The 22,383-nt window shown below is 39.8% G+C and overlaps 1 protein-coding gene across 2 annotated transcripts in view; it reads left to right on the forward strand.

Annotated features, from left to right (window-relative positions):
• The window catches only part of CARS1 (cysteinyl-tRNA synthetase 1), a 29,484-nt gene that overhangs the window by 2,031 nt on the left and 5,070 nt on the right, over positions 1 to 22,383 (forward strand). The window contains exons 2-19 of one of the 2 annotated variants that reach the window (XM_072422188.1): positions 4,619 to 4,858; positions 8,052 to 8,143; positions 8,665 to 8,753; positions 9,557 to 9,653; positions 10,258 to 10,356; positions 11,010 to 11,159; positions 12,380 to 12,520; positions 13,426 to 13,514; positions 13,654 to 13,775; positions 13,861 to 13,973; positions 15,742 to 15,870; positions 15,964 to 16,093; positions 17,371 to 17,474; positions 17,636 to 17,733; positions 18,185 to 18,374; positions 19,864 to 19,932; positions 20,888 to 20,969; positions 21,533 to 21,613. In XM_072422188.1, the coding sequence (XP_072278289.1) occupies positions 4,619 to 4,858; positions 8,052 to 8,143; positions 8,665 to 8,753; positions 9,557 to 9,653; positions 10,258 to 10,356; positions 11,010 to 11,159; positions 12,380 to 12,520; positions 13,426 to 13,514; positions 13,654 to 13,775; positions 13,861 to 13,973; positions 15,742 to 15,870; positions 15,964 to 16,093; positions 17,371 to 17,474; positions 17,636 to 17,733; positions 18,185 to 18,374; positions 19,864 to 19,932; positions 20,888 to 20,969; positions 21,533 to 21,613 (2,115 nt within the window). The remainder of the gene's footprint in view (positions 1 to 4,618; positions 4,859 to 8,051; positions 8,144 to 8,664; positions 8,754 to 9,556; positions 9,654 to 10,257; positions 10,357 to 11,009; positions 11,160 to 12,379; positions 12,521 to 13,425; positions 13,515 to 13,653; positions 13,776 to 13,860; positions 13,974 to 15,741; positions 15,871 to 15,963; positions 16,094 to 17,370; positions 17,475 to 17,635; positions 17,734 to 18,184; positions 18,375 to 19,863; positions 19,933 to 20,887; positions 20,970 to 21,532; positions 21,614 to 22,383) is intronic. The other variant, XM_072422189.1, reaches the window with a different exon arrangement.

The following is a 22,383-nucleotide window of genomic DNA, read 5'->3' on the forward strand; positions in this document are numbered from 1 at the left end:
ATCCAGTGAATCCCAGCTTGCTGCAGAACCCATCAGTCCGAATGCTGACCGCTATTCATGCACCTACAATGAGCATGTGACAGTCAGACCTGGGCCATGGAGCAATGGAGGAAGGTGCCCTGGTCTGGGGAATCAGATTTTCTTTTGGATCATGTGGATGCGTCATAGTGAAGAGATGGGAGCAGGGTGCTCTTTGGGAAGAACCCAGTCTGGCTGAGGCCAAGTGACCTAAAAGACCCCCTGCCAATGTCTTGGTCCCCAATACCACAGGACACCTTCTGGGTCATGTGACATCCATGGCTGGATGAGTCAGACAAGAAGAACCCACACCAATCAGTCAGGATGGTTAAAGAAGAACTAAACTAAAACTGTGAAGCGTGCCCAGCCAAGAGCCGAGTTATCCCCAGATATTATTTGAAGCTGGATGGGCGGTTGGCAGCTTCTGTATTGTGACCCAATTTTTCATTAACCACCCAAGAACAGCCGGGTGGTTACTGAAAAGTGCTGGGTGGTGCGCCCAGCCAAAGGGGATTGGGGAGAACACTAAAGAGTGGCATCTAAAGGGGTGCTGAAATGTGGGCAATGATTATTTTAACAACACTGGCATTGATCATGTGATTGATAGGCGGATCCACCTAGGCTGTGTACACATGGTATTTTTCATAATCGTTTCCAGCAGCAGATGATCAAACAAGTTCTGTACACCAGGGAAGACAAGTGAGTGGCACCCTGCTGTGCTCTCCTCCTGTTCCTGATCGGACATTCTTGGCTCCGTCCTAACAGATCCATGGACGATGTCGACCGACCGCTGTACACCTGTCAGATTCTTAACACTAGCACAACTGTCTCGGGACATAATCTTCTGACGTGTACATAGCCTTACTCTGTTTCAGCAACTGGACTGGCAGCCATATTTAAAAATCTACAGAACACATGCAGGTGATCACCTGCAGCAAAGTTTAATAAAACTCACTTTGCGAAGGAAGCATCACCTACAATATGATTGCATTCCGTTTGGTTTGGTTGTCAGTTTCTTGCTTAAAGCCTAACTAAACTAAAAATAAAAAAAAACATTTATCCCGCAGATCCTGGATGGCGCTGGTCCTTCCCACAATTTTGTCCCGCGTCGTCCTGGAATTCTTCGTCCCGGCACAGAGGAAGCTCCCGGCCATTTTCACTCTGCACTTCCATGTTCTACGGTCTTCTTTCTTCGTCACCCGATCTTGCACTGCGCAGATGCGAGATTGGCTGACATAGCCGCTTTTAAGGCGAAAAATTAATTGATTTGGTGTCATTTCAGTAGGCGGAGTGGGGACGGCTCAGCTGCCTGCGTTCTTTTTTAGGAGTCGTTACAACTGGTGAGGACAGTTAGAAACTTTGCCAAGTTTTCCTTTCTTTGTGTACAATTGTAGGGATTTCTCACTCCCAGCAGGTGTATAGATCACATAAAACCTTGTCAGAGATTCTAGTAATTTTGGTCCCATGATCTGGCTGTATATTAGAGCAAAATTAGACCCCACAATAATCACCTACCCCCGTTTCTTCGCAGGGTGCTGCTTCTCTTCTTGATGAGGATCTTCGGCCATCTTGATTGGTCGGGATAACGTAACTCCTTGGCAGACATGTGGGAGTTTATTCATTAATTCTGACACATGCAGGGGAAGCTGGAAATGCTGGGTGTCCTGCGCAGATTTTTGCCAGATACCCAGGGAGCGATCATACATGTAGGGGCAGTGTTCTACCCAGCCCCTTTTAGCTGGGCGCACCACCTGGCACTTTTCAGTAGGCACCCGGATTGGTAGTTACTGATGAGTTGGGTCACAATATAGGGGCTGCCTCCCGCCTAAGATTTCTTCCCACCCAGCCTAAAAAATGTCTGGGTTGAGCACTGTGTAGAAGGTATTGTTGCAGATGGACATTGCCTGTCTCTTTCTATAATAGTGACCTGCCTGATTATTGATTCCTAAAAGTGGAACCTTATTCCCCCTTTAGGTTACAATGCATAATTTGTAACTTAAAATCAGAGTTGTGATAAAAAGTGGAGCTCTAGGTGTAGGTCTGCAGTTCGGCTTCATTGCAGAAGGAAGGGCAGTTCCAGAAGTTAGAGCTCTGAGAAGAGTTGTCACTCTTATTATTTTAGGCAGACATATGGTACAGCAGGGTGGAATTACCAGAATATGTACAAGGCAGGTAAATTCGCATTCATCTCGCTACTGACGCAGCTGTTCCCGCACATTTTGCTGATAAAAGGTGTTGGAATTTTTCCTGCACGTTTTATGGCCTCTAGACTGGTTAAGCATACAATAGACTGATTAGGGAAAAGCTGACCGTGGGCGGCTGGTAATTTGTCTGAGCAACAACTGATTGATTGCTGTTTGCAGACTTTAAATAACAGAACAGGAGGTTATGTAAACCGTTCAGTCCCGATCACTAGCGATGCTAGTAAGGGTTTTACTGCTCAGCCTTACAGTACTTTTTACATATTGTTATTAAACTGTTTTTATATAGCGACAACATATTACGTAGCTCTGTACATTAAATAGGGGTTGCAAATGACAGACAGACACAGACAGTGACACAGAAGGAGGAGAGGACCCTGCCCTGAAGAGCTTACAATCTAAGATATCAGGAATAAATGGCATTAAATCCTTATGAATATTGTACTGTATAAGGTAGGCCCCAATGTTGGATAATATGACCCAATGTAAGAACAAGGCAGTTTGCCTTATGTCCTACGGCAGGATTTCTGGACCTTTTTAACATGGGGGAACCCTTGAAATATTATTCAGGTCTTCAGGGAACCCCTTTTATATTTAATATAGCCACAGATCACAGTACATTAGTGTGGTGGTCAGTGGGAAGAATTCCTCTTACATTTGCTGGACATTAGGAAGAATGTCACCCTTACCAATAATCAATATAGATCATTGGTGTCACTCAAGCTGATCAAACTGCTCAAGGAACCCCCAGCAACCTCTGGAACAACCCTGCCCTATGGTTTACCTTCACACCAAGGTGTTTTGTTAGTGTCACTGGAAAAAAACAGGCTGCATGTTTACACAGGGTGTACCAGAGCAAGATAATGAGCCTGATTTATCAAAGCTTTCCAAGACTGGTAAAGATAGATTAATATGGGAGAACCTGGGTGATCCAGCAAACTTAGAATTGATCTGGTCAAGGAAAGAAAACGATTGTCACCTTATCGCAAATGAATTTTAGGAAACCCAATTCTGCTTTGCTGGATTACCCAGGTTCTCCTTTAATAATCTATCTGCTCTAGTCTTGGAGAGCTTTAATGTAGATGCTCCATACTATTGATAGGTCCTCTGCCAGCCCCACTGCATTGATTTTGCAAAATATATCATCAGAATATTCTCATCAAGTTCTCGCTGTGTGTGTGACAACCTGCGGGACACTCAAAATCTTGCACAAATCTTGCTGGATTTCTAGTGCTTTTAAGGCAGGAATGATGTCTCAGCATCATTTGGATCTGATGTGGATAATTTGGAGTTCTATTTTGCAAAATACTTAATTGGAGCTTGAAGGTCCAGGTAAAAAAAAAGTATAGCAGTGCGTTGCAGCATTATTAAAGCATGCACATGTGCATTATGGGTGCAGTAATTCATGCTCTCTAGTATGAAACTATCCTTTAACTAATTTTAATCTTCAAAGTTCCGTATTCTTCTACTGAATCAGTAGTCTTAATCTACGTATGTTTCTTTTTGCATAGATGGCTGTACTGCTCCCTGTCTTTATGTACACTGACTGTTCCAATTGCTGTCCAGTTTGAAACTTCCCAATATAATTTAGATCATTCACAGTATTCAAACAAGATATTTTTAATCCAGATGGCAGTCCTTGTATTGTGACCCAACTGTTAAGTAAACAGCTGGGTGGTTACTGAAAAATGGCGGGTGGTGTGCCCAGCTAAGAGGGGCCGGGGAGAACACTGCATTCGGGTTTTAAAGTTTCTATTTTACCGTATTACCCTTTCTTCTACACCTCCAGATTACATTTACTCACGGCGCTCCTGAAGGTGATGTAAATCTCTGATATGTGTCGGTTCCGCGTAAACTTTGAGTACAGGTTCCTAATGCAAAATTGCAATCAGCCTGGGTTATATTGCAAAAAGGTAATGTCACGGTCCCTTCTGCAATAAAGCATGCTGCCTCATTACTCTCTTCAAGGATAGCTGGGTTACCTGGTACAACCTGGCTTCCTTTGTGGCTGCTGGGACTGAATGAATTCCTTCGAAAGGAGTTTCCTCACTCCAGCTTGGACACGATGGCTGAAGATTGAAACAAGGAGGAAAGGAAGGAAGAAGGTGATGGTGCCTGTGATGAAACCGGGACAGCTGAGTATAAACAGGGTTTAGTTCTGCTTTAAGTTGCAATAGATCCAATCACGTCCTAACATTCAATTAGTAAATAAGATGGATGTAAAGTAGGATATCGGTATGAAATATAAAGGAGATTGTATGTGTGTGTGTGTTGGCGTAACTTTGATTAAACCCCATGCCTGTGCGAGTTTGGCTGATTGGAGTGACGGCATTACCTGGACCTCTGCATGGTGTTGCAGTTGGTGCCTGCGTACTGAATGCTGTGTAACTCTCTTACAGCTCTGAGCTACCAGTCCATTCTGAACATTAGCGACCCGAAGGCCCGGCTGTCGGCGTTACACGACTACCTCAGCTTCCGTAGTTACATCCAGGGCTACACTTTCTCTCAGGTCGACATAGATGTGTTCAGGCAGCTGGCAGGACCCCCTCCAGACCATTACTTCCACGTGGTGCGATGGTACAGACACATAGCGGCCATCTCGTCCGATGCCAAAGAACAGAGAGCCCCAAATAACGCATGTGAGTAATATGCATGTTTGCACGCCTGTGTCTGAGTAACAAGCTTTGTATGGATGGTGCACACAACCAATATGCTTGGATGCAACTAAATAAAATCCTGTGCTCAAAACAGAATTTTTATAAGCTTGGTGGGAAGAAGCTGTAGGTGGGTGGCAGCCCCTGTATTGTGACCCATCTCATCAGTAACCTCCCAAAAACAGCCGGGTGGTTGTTGAAAAGTGCCAGGTGGTACGCCCAGCTAAAAGGGTCTGGGGAGAACACTGAAATCTGAACGCCCAATATCCACTTGCATGGCTTGAGTGAGTTCCTTCATTTTGGATATAATGGAGATTGGTTAAGAATCCCCAGCAGGGTTGTATTGCTATCCAAAGCTGTTAAGAATTAATTCTCCTCACTTCCTGTCCTGCCGACAACCTTTTTCCCAGACAGGAAGTATCCAGGGGTTCCCCAAAACAACATAAACAGTAAGAAATGTGCTAGAAGGCTGGAACCACTGTCAGGTTTTTATTGCTGGCTGTGTAGTGAAATAGGACACAAGGTAAAGGTAAATCTTTTTGTTGGAGCCTCAGATGGCATTCGAAACCTGACTGGAGTTCTAGTCCTTCACCAATTCCCCCAAAAATGTATACATTAAATGTTTGCATGCAGTAGCCCAGCAGGGGTTCATTTATGAAAAAAATAAAACATGTCACATCACAATTTCTTCCTTTTGGACATTTTTATACCAAAAAACAAAAATGTAATATACCACAGCTTAAGTTATATATTTGTCTTTTCACCCAAGGGCTATACTATACCCCTCTGTGTGAACCAGCAAACCAAGATTCCCTATAATTAATTTGCTAGTAACTGGCAAATGTTTTCAATCCTGCACCAGATCCATTCCAAGCTTTAGGGATCATCCAGGTACTCCCATGATAGTCCATCTTCTCCAGTCTTCGAGAGCTTTATTAAATCCAGCCTAATGTTCTTTACCTGTTCAGACATGTATTTCTTCAGATAGGCCATGCCAACTTGCTGAAATCAAAATGATTCCAGATTGGGAGGCTACACTTTTGCATACACACATAGACCGTGTTGAACTTGGAATTTTTTTTTTAATCTGGATGGGAAGAAATTGTAGGTGGGTGGCAGTCCCTGTATTGTGACCCAACTTATCAGTAACCACCCAAAAACAGCCAGGTAATTACTGAAAAGTGGCGGGTGGTGCGCCCAGCTAAAAGGGCCTGGGGAGAACATTGCATCGACTTTCCATAGAGTGCAGAACCTGTGGTGATCTCTAACTGTAGGAGAAAGTTTCAGCACAGTAAATATAAGTTGTCTTTTGAGATGCCACAATCTGTGCATTAGGCAGTAAAATGTGTTCACACTTGTTCCAAAAAAAAAAATAAAATAAAAAAAAAGCAGTAAACTAACTACAGGAGGAGTACTATGACAATTCTGGGGTGAATACCTTGTTAGTATGGTTGCAAGGTTTTTGGCAAACCCCCTCTTTTTTGACTATGTGGGTGTCCCCTTCCCCATAAGGATATTGTTTGATGAGCTTTAGTGTTGTAGAACCTGACTGTCTACACAAATCACTGATCTCAACCCTATAAAAAAGTTTGTGATGAATTGGAATCCCAATTGTGAGCCAACATTAGCACCTGACCTTGCACATGCTCTTTTGGCTGCATGGGCACACATTCCCACAGACGCACTCCAAAAAGCCCCTAAAGAGTGGATTATGTTATAACCATCAAGGGGGCTCTTTTAATACCCAGGGTTTTGCAATAAGATGCCCACAATTTACGACCATATGGTATATAAGTAATGTTGTAACTAGGACAAGCTGTTAACGCAGAATTTACTCTGACTCAGTTCTGTCACAGGGCACTGCATTATTTTTCCTTCTTCTCTTCCTATTTGCGATCTGCGGCCATCTTGGTTGGCCGGGATGACATAACTTCCATTCAGTCCCAGCAACCAATGCGGAAGCAAATGTGCATGCAATCCAGCGTGGAGCTATTAGGCACCTTGAATGCCTACAGCAGAAAGTACATAACCTGTCCCCTTCTCAAATAATTTTCTGTCTAATCCAAAATTATAAATTCTGCCTAAATGTATAATAATGTCCTACATCGGCAAAAAAAAAACATGGGAAATGGAACTAAGTTGAGATTGTTCTCCTATGCAGCATATGTTAGGCTGCGTACACAAGTGAAATAATTGTCGTTGGAAAGGATCTTTCATGATCCATTCCAAACACAAAATAACTGTCGTACGTACGGTGCCATTCTGCTCGATGGAGGGCAGTGGCGATGATGGAAAGGCACCCTGCTGCGCCCTCTCCCCTTCACTTTCTTTAAGATCGTTTCTTGTTGGCAAATCCATCAGAACGGATTCTGAGTTATTGGACAAGAATAATATGACGTGTGTATGTAGCCTTATGTGTTGATAAAGTGCAGCTCCTAAACAACCAGCTGTTAGTAAGATCTTTTCACAAACAATCACAGTCACATGGATCAAACATATTGCTTGAGGCCAAGGGACTAGCAGAAAATCAGTTAAATAATAATTATTCTTTATAGGGGCTCAGATTAAGTGTATCTGCTTAGGTCAGGAAATACCTTTCAGGTATATAGTTCTTGCCTGGCCTGAAGGGAATCATTCTTATCAGACAAACCTGACCTTTTATCTAAAGGCTTATATAGGAAACATAATTTACCAAGGTGAACCATAACTAAGAAGTTGTTATGACTTTATTTAAGCTACTTACACACGTCAGATGATTCTTATCCGATAATGGCCTCAGGGCTAGTATTGGAAGAGAATCTGGTGTGTGTACAGTGCTCGTCGCCTGACGTTCATGGATGAGTCCTAGGCAGGTACAAGGATGATGAACGATCTTAATGAAAGTGAAGGGGAAAGAGCGTAGCAGGGTGCCGCTCCTTTGTTCTCCCCTCTCCATAGAACAGAACAGTGCTGTATGTACAATGCTCATTCATGCATCGTAAAGTCTTTTGTCGTTGGAAAGGATTTTGAAAGATCCCTTCCAATGACAGTTATTGCACGTGTGTATGCAGCCTTGGACTCTCATGTAAAAGATTCAGGGAACTTCTTTCAATACAGTGTCTATTTCTGCTTTTTTGTTCTACTTTTTAGCTGAAGTCCTAGTAGTCATGTTTTCTAACATTCTTCTCATCTTGTGCAGGCAAAGGGAGACGAACACAGCCGCCATGGTCACCCCCAGATTCATCAGAGCAACCCAAGCTGCGTTTGTACAACAGTCTAACGCGGAATAAGGTGTGTGTAAGAAAACAAGCTGTAGCCGTCAATAAACAGAAATGACAACCAAACTGAAAAACTTGAGTTAACATTTATAATATCAGCTATTGCCAATTTGAAGCAAAGTGACAGTGCCTGTCACCAGGTTACACTCATCCGTCACTGCTATGATGGTGGTACAAGTATCATCCCTAAAGATGAAGCAGTGTTAATGTCGGAAACAAAAACTTCATAAAAAATTAAGGCTTAATTGTGGGTATGATAAACATTGTCTACAAAACAAAGATTTATGTGGTCTGACTTGTTACCACACAGTGCAAGCTATGCTGAGGTATTTACCCAGGATACCATTAGACCTGAATGTTAGTAGTTTGGCAATAATGCTGATCTCTTACTAAAGAGTCATACATGGAAATATTGCATTTTTCTTATTATGTAGACTATTTATTCTTTGTTTCAATGTCGATTCCCATTTCTGTTCCTTATATTTCCACTTTAGAGAGCAGTCAAACTTAGTTTCCTTGTTTCTATTTCTACAGGAAGTATTCGTTCCACAAAATGGTAAAAAGGTCACATGGTATTGCTGTGGACCCACTGTATATGATGCATCACACATGGGACATGCCAGGTATGGATCCAAGCCTCTTATGTGGTTTTATGTTCGTGCAAGGTTATAAAATTGTGTATAGATTGTGGTCCATATGCAGATTATCATCTGCAGACAAACAGAAATCTAAAGACCTCCTTTTACACACAACAAAAAGGTAATGAGATTAAAAAGGTGCGCTGTGCTGCTTCACTTAAAAGGGAGACAAAAATACAATATTAAGGTTTAGAAATCCAGAAATATTTATTTTATTGTACAAAACCAATGGCAAGCCAGCATGTTTTAGGCGCTAAACCCTTCATCAGGGCTTCATATTCTGGTTTCGATAAAGTGATAGATTTACTATGGTAAAATAAAACCTAATTCATCTAGGGAGTAAACTTGCTGCTTCAAAAGTGACCTTCACCATCAGGGTTTGTAAGCTCATCCAATAGGCCAATGTTCCAAGCAGGGTGGTGTGGAATTCTAGGGTTCCTCCAGAGGTTGCTAAGAGGGTTCCTTGAGAAATAAGGAATTTGGATCTCTCAGTTAAGTATAACTGACCCCAATTTGGCTATCTGTAAGGGTGGCAGCCTTCCCAATGGCCAGCAATGTAAGAGGCATTGTGAGCACCACGCTAACTTAATGTGAGCTGTGGATACAGTAATTGTAGCAGGGGTTGTATCAAGATCTAAAAGTTATTTTAAGGCTCCCCACTATGTTAAAAAAAGTTTAGTAACACTGCAAAAGGCACTTTTTATTTGTTTATTTTAATGCAAATGATGTGGCATATTTACAATTTTGCACATTCGCCCATATCTTTCATAAATTTTGTTTTCTTGTAGGTCCTATATTTCTTTTGATATTCTCCGAAGAGTTTTAAAGGACTATTTTAAATATGATGTTTTTTACTGCATGAATATCACAGACATTGACGATAAGGTGAGCAATCTTTATGTTTCATGTTTTAAGAAAATGTATAATTGTGTGTGCAAACATCAAACTGTACGATAAAATGTATACAGAAAAAATGAAAAATTGTTTAAATGGCAAATCCTTAATTTACCTTTGACCCTTCTGTTACTAGACAACTGGTCTGTTCTTTTACCAAGAATGTAAATGTGATAGTAATGTTTGAGGTTTTATTTTTAGGGCCAAGGAAAGAGACAGGGTACAGGTTGTCATCAGGATCCCATGGAGGAGATGCTGCACTAATTGACACCAGGGACCTAGAGAGTAGACAGTGAATACATTGATGCCAGTGACCCAAAGAATGGCCCCTGGCGTATATCTCTTCGGTGTCTAACAGAGAGGAGACACTGCCTAGACTGATGCCTGCATCCCAGGGAGGAGGCAATACATTTATTCACATCCAAACCTCAGGAGGAGCTTTTGCCTTACTTTCTTTAGGTTGTACATAGGAGATGATTCAGTGACAACCTTTGTATATTTAACTTATGTTAATACTTGATCCATCTATGTTTCCTTTGATATTGCCTGTCTGTAAATAAAATTTATTTTCGGTCTACTTTACTTGCATTTGCAGATAATCAAACGAGCCAGACAGAACTACTTGTTCCAGCAATACAAAGAGAACCAGCCTCAGCCGGATGCATTACTGAAGGATGTGAAGATTGCACTTGTGGTATGTGCAATGCAGCTGCTGCTATGTGTGACAAGTTCAGCATACGTACATTTCTGTTCATATCAAATGCCACAGAATTTCTCATGTTAGTGGTTTAAAGTGTTAGTGTGGTTCAGTTGACCGATGCAGACTCATCTCCATATATTTCATCCCATTAAAAATGCTGCAAAGTAAACACCTGGTGAATCTGCAAGAAATTTTGTGAGCTCCCAATTTTTATGTTGTTGGCTGACAATGATTCTTCTGCACTAAAATCACCTTGTCAGCCTTGTCTGGGTTCTTCCCTTCCTGAGTACGGGACTTCAATATTCTACAACCTCTCTGTTCATCACCATATACATGCAATCATTCCTCAAGAGCCTTCCCACCCATTGTGTGTAGAAATTGTCACTTGCAAAATGAGGTTCTGAGGGCATTGGTGTCTATAGTGACTCAGTGAAGCAAACTTTTTTTTTTTTTACAAACTGGTCTTTACGGGAAGTAGTAAAATCTTCATTATAATAGTATAAAAATCATTTTGCAAATATTAAAAACAAAAGTTACTTCTAAATTTTTTTTTGTAATCTTGCGTTACAGATTTTTCTTATTTTCATGTATAATCAAAAAATGGAACGCATATGACATTTCTTTGCTATACTTTTGTTTCATGCTAGCCATTTGTGGAAAAGCTGAGTGAAACAACTGATCCAGACAAGATGCAGATGCTGGAAAAGATCCACAATGCAGTGACAGCTGCTGTCCGTCCTTTGGAAGAAGCGATTGATAAATGGGCTCCTGTTGAGGAAATTCAGAGTTACGCTCAAGTGAGTCTGGTCATGTGAGGTGTCCACACACATCATTCTCATTGTGTACAAAATGCCAGTTTTGTTCTCATTACCATGGCTGCTTCTTTCAATTCTAGCATAACGTGTATGTTTTTATCACTGAGAGCCTAAATAGCAGCTTGGGATTTTTTTTTCTGGTAGTGTTGAAAAAAACATTGTTTTACATAAATAAGTGCCTAAAAAATGTATATACTAGCCATGCATTATATGGCCAAATTAAGCACATAGCTGACCATCACACCAAAACGATAGAGCCAGAAGTATGTGGACTCTCTAAAATATTGAGTTTAGATGTTTCCAGTACTTTTAATACAAAGATATTTTTAGAAAAATTTGTGCTTCCAACCTTGTGCAGTGATTTGGGGGCAGTGGTGCGAGGCAAAAGTTCCTGGAATTTCATAAAAATTGTACATTTCAATGTTCGCACCTCGTAGGTTGTAGCATGGCTGTGCCCCTGTGAACAAAGCCAGAATCTTAAAGACATAGTTTGACCATATGTTGGTGGGGATCTCAAATGGCCTGCATTAACGCCTGACCTAAACCCCCATAAACTCCTTTGTGATAAAATTGGAATGCCAATTGTAAGCAAGGTCTTCTCATGTGATATCAGTAAGTGACCTCACAAAAGCATTTTTGTGTGAATGGGCAGAATCCCCAACAGACATATTACAAAGTCTTGTGGAAAACCTTCACAGCAGAATTGAGTCTGTTCTAGCCACAGAAAATCCATATTGATGTCAATGGTTTTTAGTGTTGTCCCAAGCCCCTTTTAGCTTTGCGCACCACCCAGCACTTTTCAGTAACTACCTGGCTGTTTTGGGGTGGTTAGTAAAGAGTTGGGTCACAATACAGGAGCTGCCACCCACCTACAATTTTTCCCACCCGCCTAAAAAAATTTCTGGGTTCAACACTGCTTTGGAAGGGTATGTCCAACAAACTTGTTGTAATTGGTAAAGCCATACAAAATCTCTTTTAAGAATGTCTGCTGCTGGGTGGCCTATTTTGTCCTATAGAACAAACTGTGGGCAAAACAGAATATATGTGGTGATAGATGCGTAATATATTAAAACCATACTGTGTGATAAATAACCCATAGCAGAATTCTTAGCAGTTTTCAATAAGTGATTGTATATATTTTGTCTGTAAGACCCTTTTATAAGTTCAGTTTTTTTTATAACAGTATTTTCTATACATTTTAGACGTTACTAAAGGAATCAGCAGATCTTCTTTCTGATTGGCTGGATACCCAGAAAGGAGCACAAGTGACAGACAATTCCATTTTCTCTCAGCTGCCCAAATTCTGGGAAGGAGAGTACCACAAAGACATGGATGCCCTGAATGTAAGTAAAAGTACCTATAGTAATAGATAAAGAGGATTCTAACTTGGCTTTAGGCTGTCATTAATATCCTCACACAGTCTGCACAGGGTGATAAAGTGCCACTGACCGTTTTATCTTTTACTGCTTCTGTGGAAAGCGTGAGGTGGGAAATATCAGGCTGACGAGCTGTCGCTAAATGCATACGGTCCTAAAAGCAAATACACATTTAATGTAAAGCAGCAGGTTTGTTTTAATCCTCAACATTTCCCCAGGGGGCAAATACTTTTGTTTCCCCATTTATCAAGAGCCTAGTAGTGAGGAGCGTGTGACAGGTCTTGTCCAATGACTATTGTCAGACAGGGAATCTTTAGCCTTATGTAGGCTATGATTCCAATGTCTTCTGGCTTACACAGGAGATGCTTTTCACTCCTGGTAGCTGGGTGAGGTAGGAAGGGACAAAAGGAAGGCTTGGGTATATGCTGCTAAGGACGTATGCAGCATTTGGACAAACCACAGGTTCACTATCAAAGGATAAGACTTTAGGTTTGATACCTCTCGTTAAAGAGACCTATACCTTAGCACAGGAGTGCCCAACAGGTGGATCGTGATCTACCTGTAGATCCCAGAGCCCTGCCTTTCAAAATAAACTCCACTGCACGCATGAGTTATCAAGTCCAAGTTTTTGTTGTTGGTAGATTATTTTGACTTTTTAAAAGTAGCTCTCTAGCCAAAAAAGTGTGAGCACCCCTGCCTTAGCATATTGCTGTGTTCTCTAATCAAAAGGAGGAGAAAATACATTTACATTTTATAAAATTTAAAAGAGTTTTGCATTTAACTAAAAACCAAAAAATAAATCTTTACAAACATTTAACATATTCTAAGAATGGTTTTCATGCTAAGGGTTTTTTATATTGCCTTTTCCTCAGGTACTACCTCCAGATGTTCTAACACGGGTTAGTGAATACGTGCCGGAAATTGTAGAATTTGTACAGAAGATTGTGGATAATGGTTATGGGTAAGACTTCTTTCTACTGCCACCACCTTTCCTACAGTTTTGCTGTGTTGTGTCTTTTTTGTTTTCTTATTTTCCTTATATATTTTGTGCCTCTTGTTTTTTATTCTCCACCCTTGTAATAAATCTCATTTTTGTGCAGCTATGTGTCCAATGGCTCTGTCTACTTCAATACAGCCAAGTTTCATGCCAGTGATAAACATTACTATGCCAAGTTGGTGCCGGAAGCTGTTGGCGATCAAAAAGCTCTACAGGAGGGAGAAGGTAATAGAATTCTGGTGCTTTATTTCTGTAAAGTTTGTTATGTCCATTTTATAATGACCAAGGTTGTTTTCCCTCTTATATAAAGGTGATCTCAGCATTTCAGCTGATCGGTTAAGTGAGAAGCAGTCACCCAATGACTTTGCTCTGTGGAAGGCCTCAAAACCCGGGGAGCCGTCATGGGATTCTCCCTGGGGAAAGGTAGCGTTTAACGTAACAACTGTTTACCTGATACTAAAAAAATAGCAATATCCATACACTACGCATATTCTCACACACTGTATCTTTAAAGAAGCATGTTTTTATGTGACAGTTTTATATTGAATAAATCAGTAATAGGCATTTGTAAGAATCTCAGTCTGTACTCTGTTTTTTTTTCTTTTATTTTCCTTCTGCACATAATACATTTTCTATCATAGGGAAATACACTCTTTATATTGATTTTAGACGTTCATGAAGAGGTGATAGAAGTTTGTAAGTTGGCAAGGGAAGATAGCTTTGTATGTTGGTGCAGCTCACGCAAAGTGATAAAGACACCACAATTCTGGAAAAAAATACTTCCTGAAAATGTTTTTCTCCAGAAAGAAAAAAGCCACCATGTCTAAGGACTGGTTGAGTGCTGTATATTAGGTTTTTCTTCCTGGGTTTAGATACCCTGTGTGTGTTTACATATAGCTGTGTGTTTGTGATCAATTGGTCAACTTTGGTTCAATTTCTCACACGCTGCACACACGTACATTCAATTTATTTTCTCAGATATAAAGTGATCAGAATTTTAATTGGATATTTGATATTTACCAACACATCAGATCTATCCCTGTCTGATCAGAAACATGACAATCTGTTGCTTACAATTGATTGGCTGCGGATTTTACTTTTTATATTTACTTCACATCCAATAACTTTTTCAGATTACTTTTGAAAACATGTCCATGTTTACTAGGCTAACAGATTGTTTTGAGTGCTTGTTATTGCCACTGAAATCAAGCGGAGATCTGATGATTCTGCTCTGACAGGGAGAGAATGAAAGTAAATGATCAAAACTCACGTAAACCTTTAGTCATCATGCATCACTATTAATAAAATGGAAAGATTTAATTTTTACATAAAAACATAAATTACAGTGCTCTTTGATCTCCCTGAACTATGGGTCATCTCTTTGTAGCATGTGAAATGCAGCCTCAGATTATTCTGGCATCAGCAGTTTCTTTTTTTTTACATTGTTGCATAGAGGATTACTTTGAAAGAGACCTGTGTCCATTGTATGCATCCTTGGCAAAGAAAATAAATAAACGTAACCCTTTCGTATCTAGAGGTTATGAATACAAGGATATATGTGCTTGCAGCTCTTCATTGCTTGATCATATCTCTTATTATCAATTCCTGTTTCTTTTTAACATTTTTTTTCTTCAATACAAAGATAATGTAAGCATTTATGCTTGACCTTTTCCCCAAGTTGCTGATTGCTTTGGATGTCCCACCTAAAGTCTCACAGTTTAGCATTTTACAATGAAGCGTGTGAAGAGTGTGGGCTGCAACTTGAGGATGCAAGCCAAAGTTTTTTTATAATATTATCTCGGGTACATTCTTAATGACTAATGAGGGAGCCCATCATAGTGGTAATAGTGGAGGGTAGGAGGTAGCTGCAAGCTCTTACTGTACCTAAAAGTGTCAGACTTTGCCTTCTTTATCTGAAAAGTCTGTGATTTGGCCAATAAAACAGGTTGTTAATAGTAACAGGCACCTCTAGGTTCGTTATACATGCAGCAATTTATGTTGAACAGTCTTTTTACAAATTACAAATCGTTTTATATTGTATAAAATGTAAAAAAGAAGTAGTATTGTTATTACTTAATCTATCATACCATTGACCTCATATTTATAATTCACACTTATATATTTATTATTTTAAACCGTATTACATAATTAATAAACTATGCACTCAAACTTTTTTTTTTTTTTTTTTAAGGGCCGTCCTGGGTGGCACATTGAATGTTCTGCAATGGCAGGCTCCATCTTGGGAGAATCTATGGACATCCACGGAGGAGGATTTGATCTTCGCTTCCCTCATCATGACAATGAGCTGGCTCAGTCTGAGGTATGAGAAGCTAAAGCTAATCTTAATAAATTGGTGCCTGTGTTTGTTCTCCACCTCTTCTGTTTGCTTATTGCACCTTTTTACCTATTGCAGGCGTACTTTGACAATGACCATTGGGTACGTTACTTCCTCCATACCGGTCACCTGACCATTGCAGGCTGCAAAATGTCCAAATCTCTGAAGAACTTCATTACTATTAAAGATGCATTACAGAGAAATACAGGTACGGGTTTAGCTTTATTAAAATAATTTTAGTCAAAGAAGCAGTGTATTTTATTACTACTAATCTGCAAGGAATAATGTATTCTGTATTTTTTGTTGGGGCTATTTATTTAAGCAATAGAAATTGTAGCAAACCAATCAAGCAAATAAGATTTATTATTCCACATTTACAACAATGAAAGATTAGGCTTGTGTTCATGGGGCTTATTTAAGATCTTTTCAGTGTTCTCCCCAGCCCCTTTTACCTGGGTGCACCAGCAAGCACTTCCCGGCTGTTTTTGGGTGGTTACTAAAAAGTTGGGTCACACTACAGGGGCTACCACCCACCTATAGCTACTTCCCACCCAGCTTTAAAAAAGTTCTGGATTGAACACTGATTATTATATCAGAACTTCTTTGCATCCCACAAACGGCTATGAGAGTTAAAAAATACCTTGATGCAGGTTTGTTCAGCTTAGGAGCACATCAAATGCACCTTCTAATAAACTCTAATTGAAATAAACCGATATCTGACACAGAATGCAAGCATAGACAAGCTGCCTTTAGCCATCAACACCACTCCAAACATTGTTGATACCCCCGCCACAACCCTCACACTGACCTAACCTGACCTGACTTGCCCTCCCTTTTTACAGTTGTCTACCTAACAAAGTCTGAAGAACTATAAATGGGATGGGAATGAGATATAAAAGTTCACTTATCCTTTAAAGCTCATCTTTTGGCCACAGATTGTGTATTAAGCTGGGTAATGCATCCTGTCTCTTAGATGCACAGCCCCTGTATTCCCCATGGTGCCTATGTCACTAGAGAGCATTTCATATGGTGGTCTTCATGCTAATGCAGCCCACCTTGTGATATGCCTTTTTGCTTTGAAAGACCCCTGTATCTTAGCAAAACATACGTAATGCTTGAATAGTGATGTGACCTTTGTTAGGATATTTGGAAAAGTAGTTTTGTATCCTGTTGTGAAAAAAGTAGACTTGAATGGAAAATTAAATTGCTCACATAGTGTTAATTTTGCAGAAACTTTTAAAACTAACACACCAGAAGGAGTCCTAATTGAACTATGTTTTGGAAGAAACAAAGTATTTTTAGAAATTTCAACACTGGGGACACGTTATGGAGGGATTTTTTGACTGGGGTTGGACTTTTAATTGTTTTAGTGTTCTGAGGGCTGTGCAAAATTGTAGCCTTTATCTGAAATAGATAAAGCTGAAAAAACTAGAATATGCAAGAACATTCTGTAGACTTGACTATGAAAACCATTTCTCTCCACAGCCCGACAGCTGCGTCTGGCATTCCTCATGCACTCCTGGAAGGACACACTAGATTATTCCACTAACACTATGGAGTCTGCCGTCCAGTATGAAAAATTCATGAGTGTAAGTGGAATGCCTTACTCTGAGAATTGCCAGTAGCTCCACTCTGTAGGAAACCAATGCCAATCAGATCTAATATTTGGTTTTCCAGCATACCGGTACAGATATTAAATTCTTTCTGTAATGTATGATCATATCACTGAATGTGTTATTTCTTTTTTTAGGAATTCTTTTTAAATGTGAAGGATATTTTAAGGGCCCCAACAGATATTACAGGCCGGTTCGTGAGGTGGGAGTCTCAGGAAATCGAACTCAACAACAGGTATCTCTCATCTAGCAAAATGTATATGACAAAACCATTTGATAACTATAATAAAAAGACACAATCACCCACTGAATTGAAGTTTTCCTGAACAAAGCAGCAGTGTTTTTTTGATTGTGAACACATTAACCACTCAGTGTTGGAGGGCAGCCTATCGAAGTCCCTATCCTCGGCATACAACAAGAATATACCAGGAAAAAGAATTTTTTTTTTTTTAATTAATTACTTGATGCATTTGGAATTGAAACCCGATAAATTTTTGAAGTTGGATGGGAAGAAACTGTAGCCTTGGTGTTGGCCTCTGTATTGTAACCCAACTATTCCTTAAACACTCAAAAACAACCAGGTGGTTACTGCAGTGTCGGGTGGTACACTGGGCTAAAAAGAAGCTGGGAGAACACTATTTGTAGACAGACTTGTATGTGACCATAAATCTTTTCTTTCTTCACAGCTACTTTAACAAGAAGGAGTCCATTCATGCAGCACTGTGTGATAACATTGACACACGAACAGTCATGGAAGAAATGCGATCGCTAGTCAGCCAATGCAACTCTTACATTGCGTCCAAAAAGGCAGCTAAACAAATACCTAACAGGATGTTACTGGAGAGCATCAGTACCTTCCTGACCAATATGCTCAAGGTAAATCATCACATCTTCATGTTTGGCCTGATTTATTGAAGTTTTTAAAATAGGATTTTGTGCCCATTGTACTACACCCGTAACCAGATGTTTAAAATATGTCTAAAGCCCAAGCTTTTTTTTTTATAAGTTTTGGTTAGAGTAGAGAGTAAACTGTCAGTTTGTTTATTTACTTTGGCTTCTTTGTCTCATTTGGAAGATTTCACTTTACTTCATGTTATATACGCACAGTGGGATAAAATCCTTCAAGAGTGAAGGAATTCCCTGTTAGACATTTGTAATGAAAACAAGTGTCCAATTTGAAGATTTCCCTCCTCTGTTCCTGCTCTGATGACAATGGTCAACAGCAGGGGTGAACTAAGAAGTAGGCAGCAGTGGAGACCACCCTTGGCACTTCAACAGAAAGGAGGAGGGTGCCATAAGCACAATACCTGCAACTTTTGCTGTTTATAAGTAGGGATACTACTTATACTGCTTAGCCTTCTCATCTGGGCTACTAAAAGACCTTGTCCCTGCACCGTCACCAACACAAATGGAGAAAATCTCCCCAATATTGTCCCAAAACAATCCGCGTACAATGCACATTTGTAAAGCACAGTGACATGCTATATATATGTGCAGTGATTTTATTTTTAACCTGAATCCATACATGGAAACATTTATTTGGATATCTCTTAATAACCACTAAGTATAATAACCCAACTTGTGTTCAAATGCCTTTGCAAACACAGGTATTAGCTTGTAAAAGTTGCAGTGACATCATCACGAACAGTGGTTTAGAGGTTAGCACTCCGGCCTTTGCAGCGCTAGATCCCAGGTCTGAATCTTGGCCAGGACATCATCTGCATGGAGTTTGTAGCTTCTCCCGTGTTTACGTGGGTTTCCTCCAGGTGCTCCAGTTTCATCCCACATCCCAAAAATATGCAGTTAGGTTAATTCTCTTCAAATTGAAGTTAGACACTGTTATTGATTTTGGTAAGGATATTAGACAGTGAGCCCCTTTGAGGGACAACTAGTGACATAACTATGGACTTTGTAAAGTGCTGCGTAATATGTCGGCCCTATATAAATACTGGATAATATGGCTGTACTTGCTGTACATGACTTGTGCAGAGAGCATAGCTATGAGTGGGAACCAACTGGGCCCACCTACTACAAGCTCTTTGCAAAAACACTTCAAAGGGTAGACACAAGACCATTCACCCTGTACAAAGAAAGATGGTAGCAGTGAGAAGTCATTACTATAGGGACTCCAAATTTCACACTGAATTTCTGTGCAATTTTGGAAGAAATACGCAACGCACACTAAGATTCAGGAGAGAATATATATGGCTCTTGTATTTCAAAAATATTTACTTTTTTTCCAGAATTCATCCTTAAATCAAGCAGTAGTCATATTGTTTCTTTATAACCAAAGCCCTGAACTAAGTTATGTTTTCATAATGTTGCATTTTATGTTGTTTATAAAGTATAACTGATTATTTTATAGGTATTTGGAGCTATAGAAGGAGAGGAGCCTATTGGATTCCCTGTGGGAGGAAATGGACAGAACATTAATGTAAGTAACTTTCCTGTTTTGATAGTTTTGATATTTCTACTTTCTAGTCTGTAGCAAAATATCTCGTTTACATTCTTCCTCTTCTTTAATGTTATCAGATGCATCTAAGTTACAAGGTAATTTGTAAAGATTGTAGTTCAGAAAACAAAGTAGGCAAGATTTTTCGAGCTGCATGCAGTTAGAGGCAATGTAGAAATACTTAGAACTTCTTTGTTTGTTTTTTTGTTTTCTGATTTTCAAAAGCACCCCTGCTTTCAAAAAGGTATACAGAAGATATTAGATAAAATTATACCTCTACACAAGCAGTTCCTCAAAATGGCAATCTCCTCATAGTCTGGTGCCACTGTAATAAGGTTACGTACATGTCGGATGATTTTCGTCCGATTATCGTTTTAGGGCTAGTATCAGATGAGAATCTGACGTGTACAGTGGTCGTTTGTTATTATTCTTGGATCTGTCCTGGTGGATCCACAAACAATGCACAACTGCAATACAAGTGAAGAGAGAGATGGAGCAGGATGCTGCTTGCTCATTCTCCCCACTCCCCATAGAGCAGAATGGTTCTGTATGTGCAGTGCTCATCCATGCATCTTTTAGTCACGAGAGATCCTTTCCAACGTCATGAGAGATCCTTTCCAATGACAATTATTGAGCGTGTGTACGCAGCCTAACTTCCCTGAACATTTCTCCTATTTTTTTATTCTACTGACAATTGTTTTTTTTTTCCTCATCTCATTCTGTCTCCCTGACTAGTCATGAGACAAATACAGAAGAGGAATTTCCCCAGTAGAGACATAGATCACAATAAAACCATTTTGCACTTAGTTACTAATACATTTTAGTCTGATTAACACAATAAAGTGCTAACCATTATGTATAGTGCTCTCCAGAGGGAAAATCAGGATAAGCTATAATAATACAGCTGTAACTTTTTCTTCTGAATTCTTCCATGTAGTTGGAGTCTACGGTAATGCCATACCTACAAGTTCTGTCCCAGTTCAGAGAAGGAGTCCGACAGATTGCCAGAGAAAACAAAGGTGAGACCAACTACAACCGTGGTTCTGTGCTCTTGCACTGCACTTTGTCCGCAAACTGGGACTGACAATAAAGCAAATCTGTAATCATTCCAAAGAACTTATCATTTATGTCATTTATAGCAAAAGAGTTAGAGGTCTCTACATGCCTGATTAGATTTCCTATAATAACACTTGCAGGGTGCTTTGCTTAGTACATATCAACTAGATTCCTGGTTGACAACTTTCTGTTCTGAAAATGTTCAGCACGTCATCAATTTAATTCCTGATCTACTATTACAAAAAATATGCTTTGTTTATTTCAGGGATATATGTATTCAATTAATTTGGCTTCATTTGTGTTTTGTGTTGGGTCTGTGTCTAAAACAGCAGACCAAATTCTGCTCAAAAGTGCCTGCATAGGGGCAAAGTTTTACATTGGATTCCTTCACTCGTCTAGAAAAACTACAGAACAGACCCCATGAAAAAAGAAAATGCATGTCTGTTTTATTTTCTTTTGTGAGGTCCATATTGGTATTTCCATGCATGGTGTTTTACCAATTTTTTTTTTACCTTTCCTCCTATAGTGTTGGGCGTATTAAAGCTGTGCGATTCCCTTCGGGATGATGTCCTGCCAGAACTTGGAGTGCGTCTGGAAGATCATGAAGGTAACAAACTGCCTTAAAAAAGAACACCAAACAAACCCCTAAATGCACAATTGACATTCAGATATTGAAAAATTTAAACAAAAAGTTCAGCTGAATGTGGTGCAAAAAGCGCTTTTTTTTTGTTTTAAGCTTGTTTGTTTCCTGTGGTTAAACACAGGTATACTTTACATAAACATGTAATACAGGTAATCAAAAACCAGAGAAACTCATCATTTAGTTTGGGATGGGTGTAGTAATAGTATTATTAGGAGACTCAATGTTTGGGCAGTTTCAACAAGGAATGAATAAAACAGGTATATCTATACATAAACAATCTATTATACATAGAGTAAGCTAATAAAAGCCGTCTATACTTTTAGGTCAGTGTTTCTCAACCTTTTGAATATAGGGAACCCTTGAAAAAACTTTCAGATTTTCAGGAAACCCCTTTTATAATTACTATATCCACAGATCACAGTACATTACCATGCTGGTCAGAATTCCTCTTACATTGCTGCCCATTGAGAAGAATGTCACCTTTACAGATGGTCAAAAAGATTATTGGTGTTACTTAACTGACCTGAGAGTGACAAATTGGTAATCTGTAAAGGAACCCTTAAAAACCTCTGGAGGAACCCTGGTTAAAAAAACATTGTTCTAGATCAGCAAACTTTTTTAGACAGGGGCCACAATCTAAAAAAAATTGCCAAAGGGGCCGGGTCGATGGTAGGGTGAGCGGGATTATGTCATAATGACGCCCCTGAACGTGACGTCATGATGACATAACCCCC

This window comes from Pyxicephalus adspersus, chromosome 9, assembly GCF_032062135.1.
Source record: "Pyxicephalus adspersus chromosome 9, UCB_Pads_2.0, whole genome shotgun sequence".
In the NCBI taxonomy this organism is placed as follows: domain Eukaryota; kingdom Metazoa; phylum Chordata; class Amphibia; order Anura; family Pyxicephalidae; genus Pyxicephalus; species Pyxicephalus adspersus.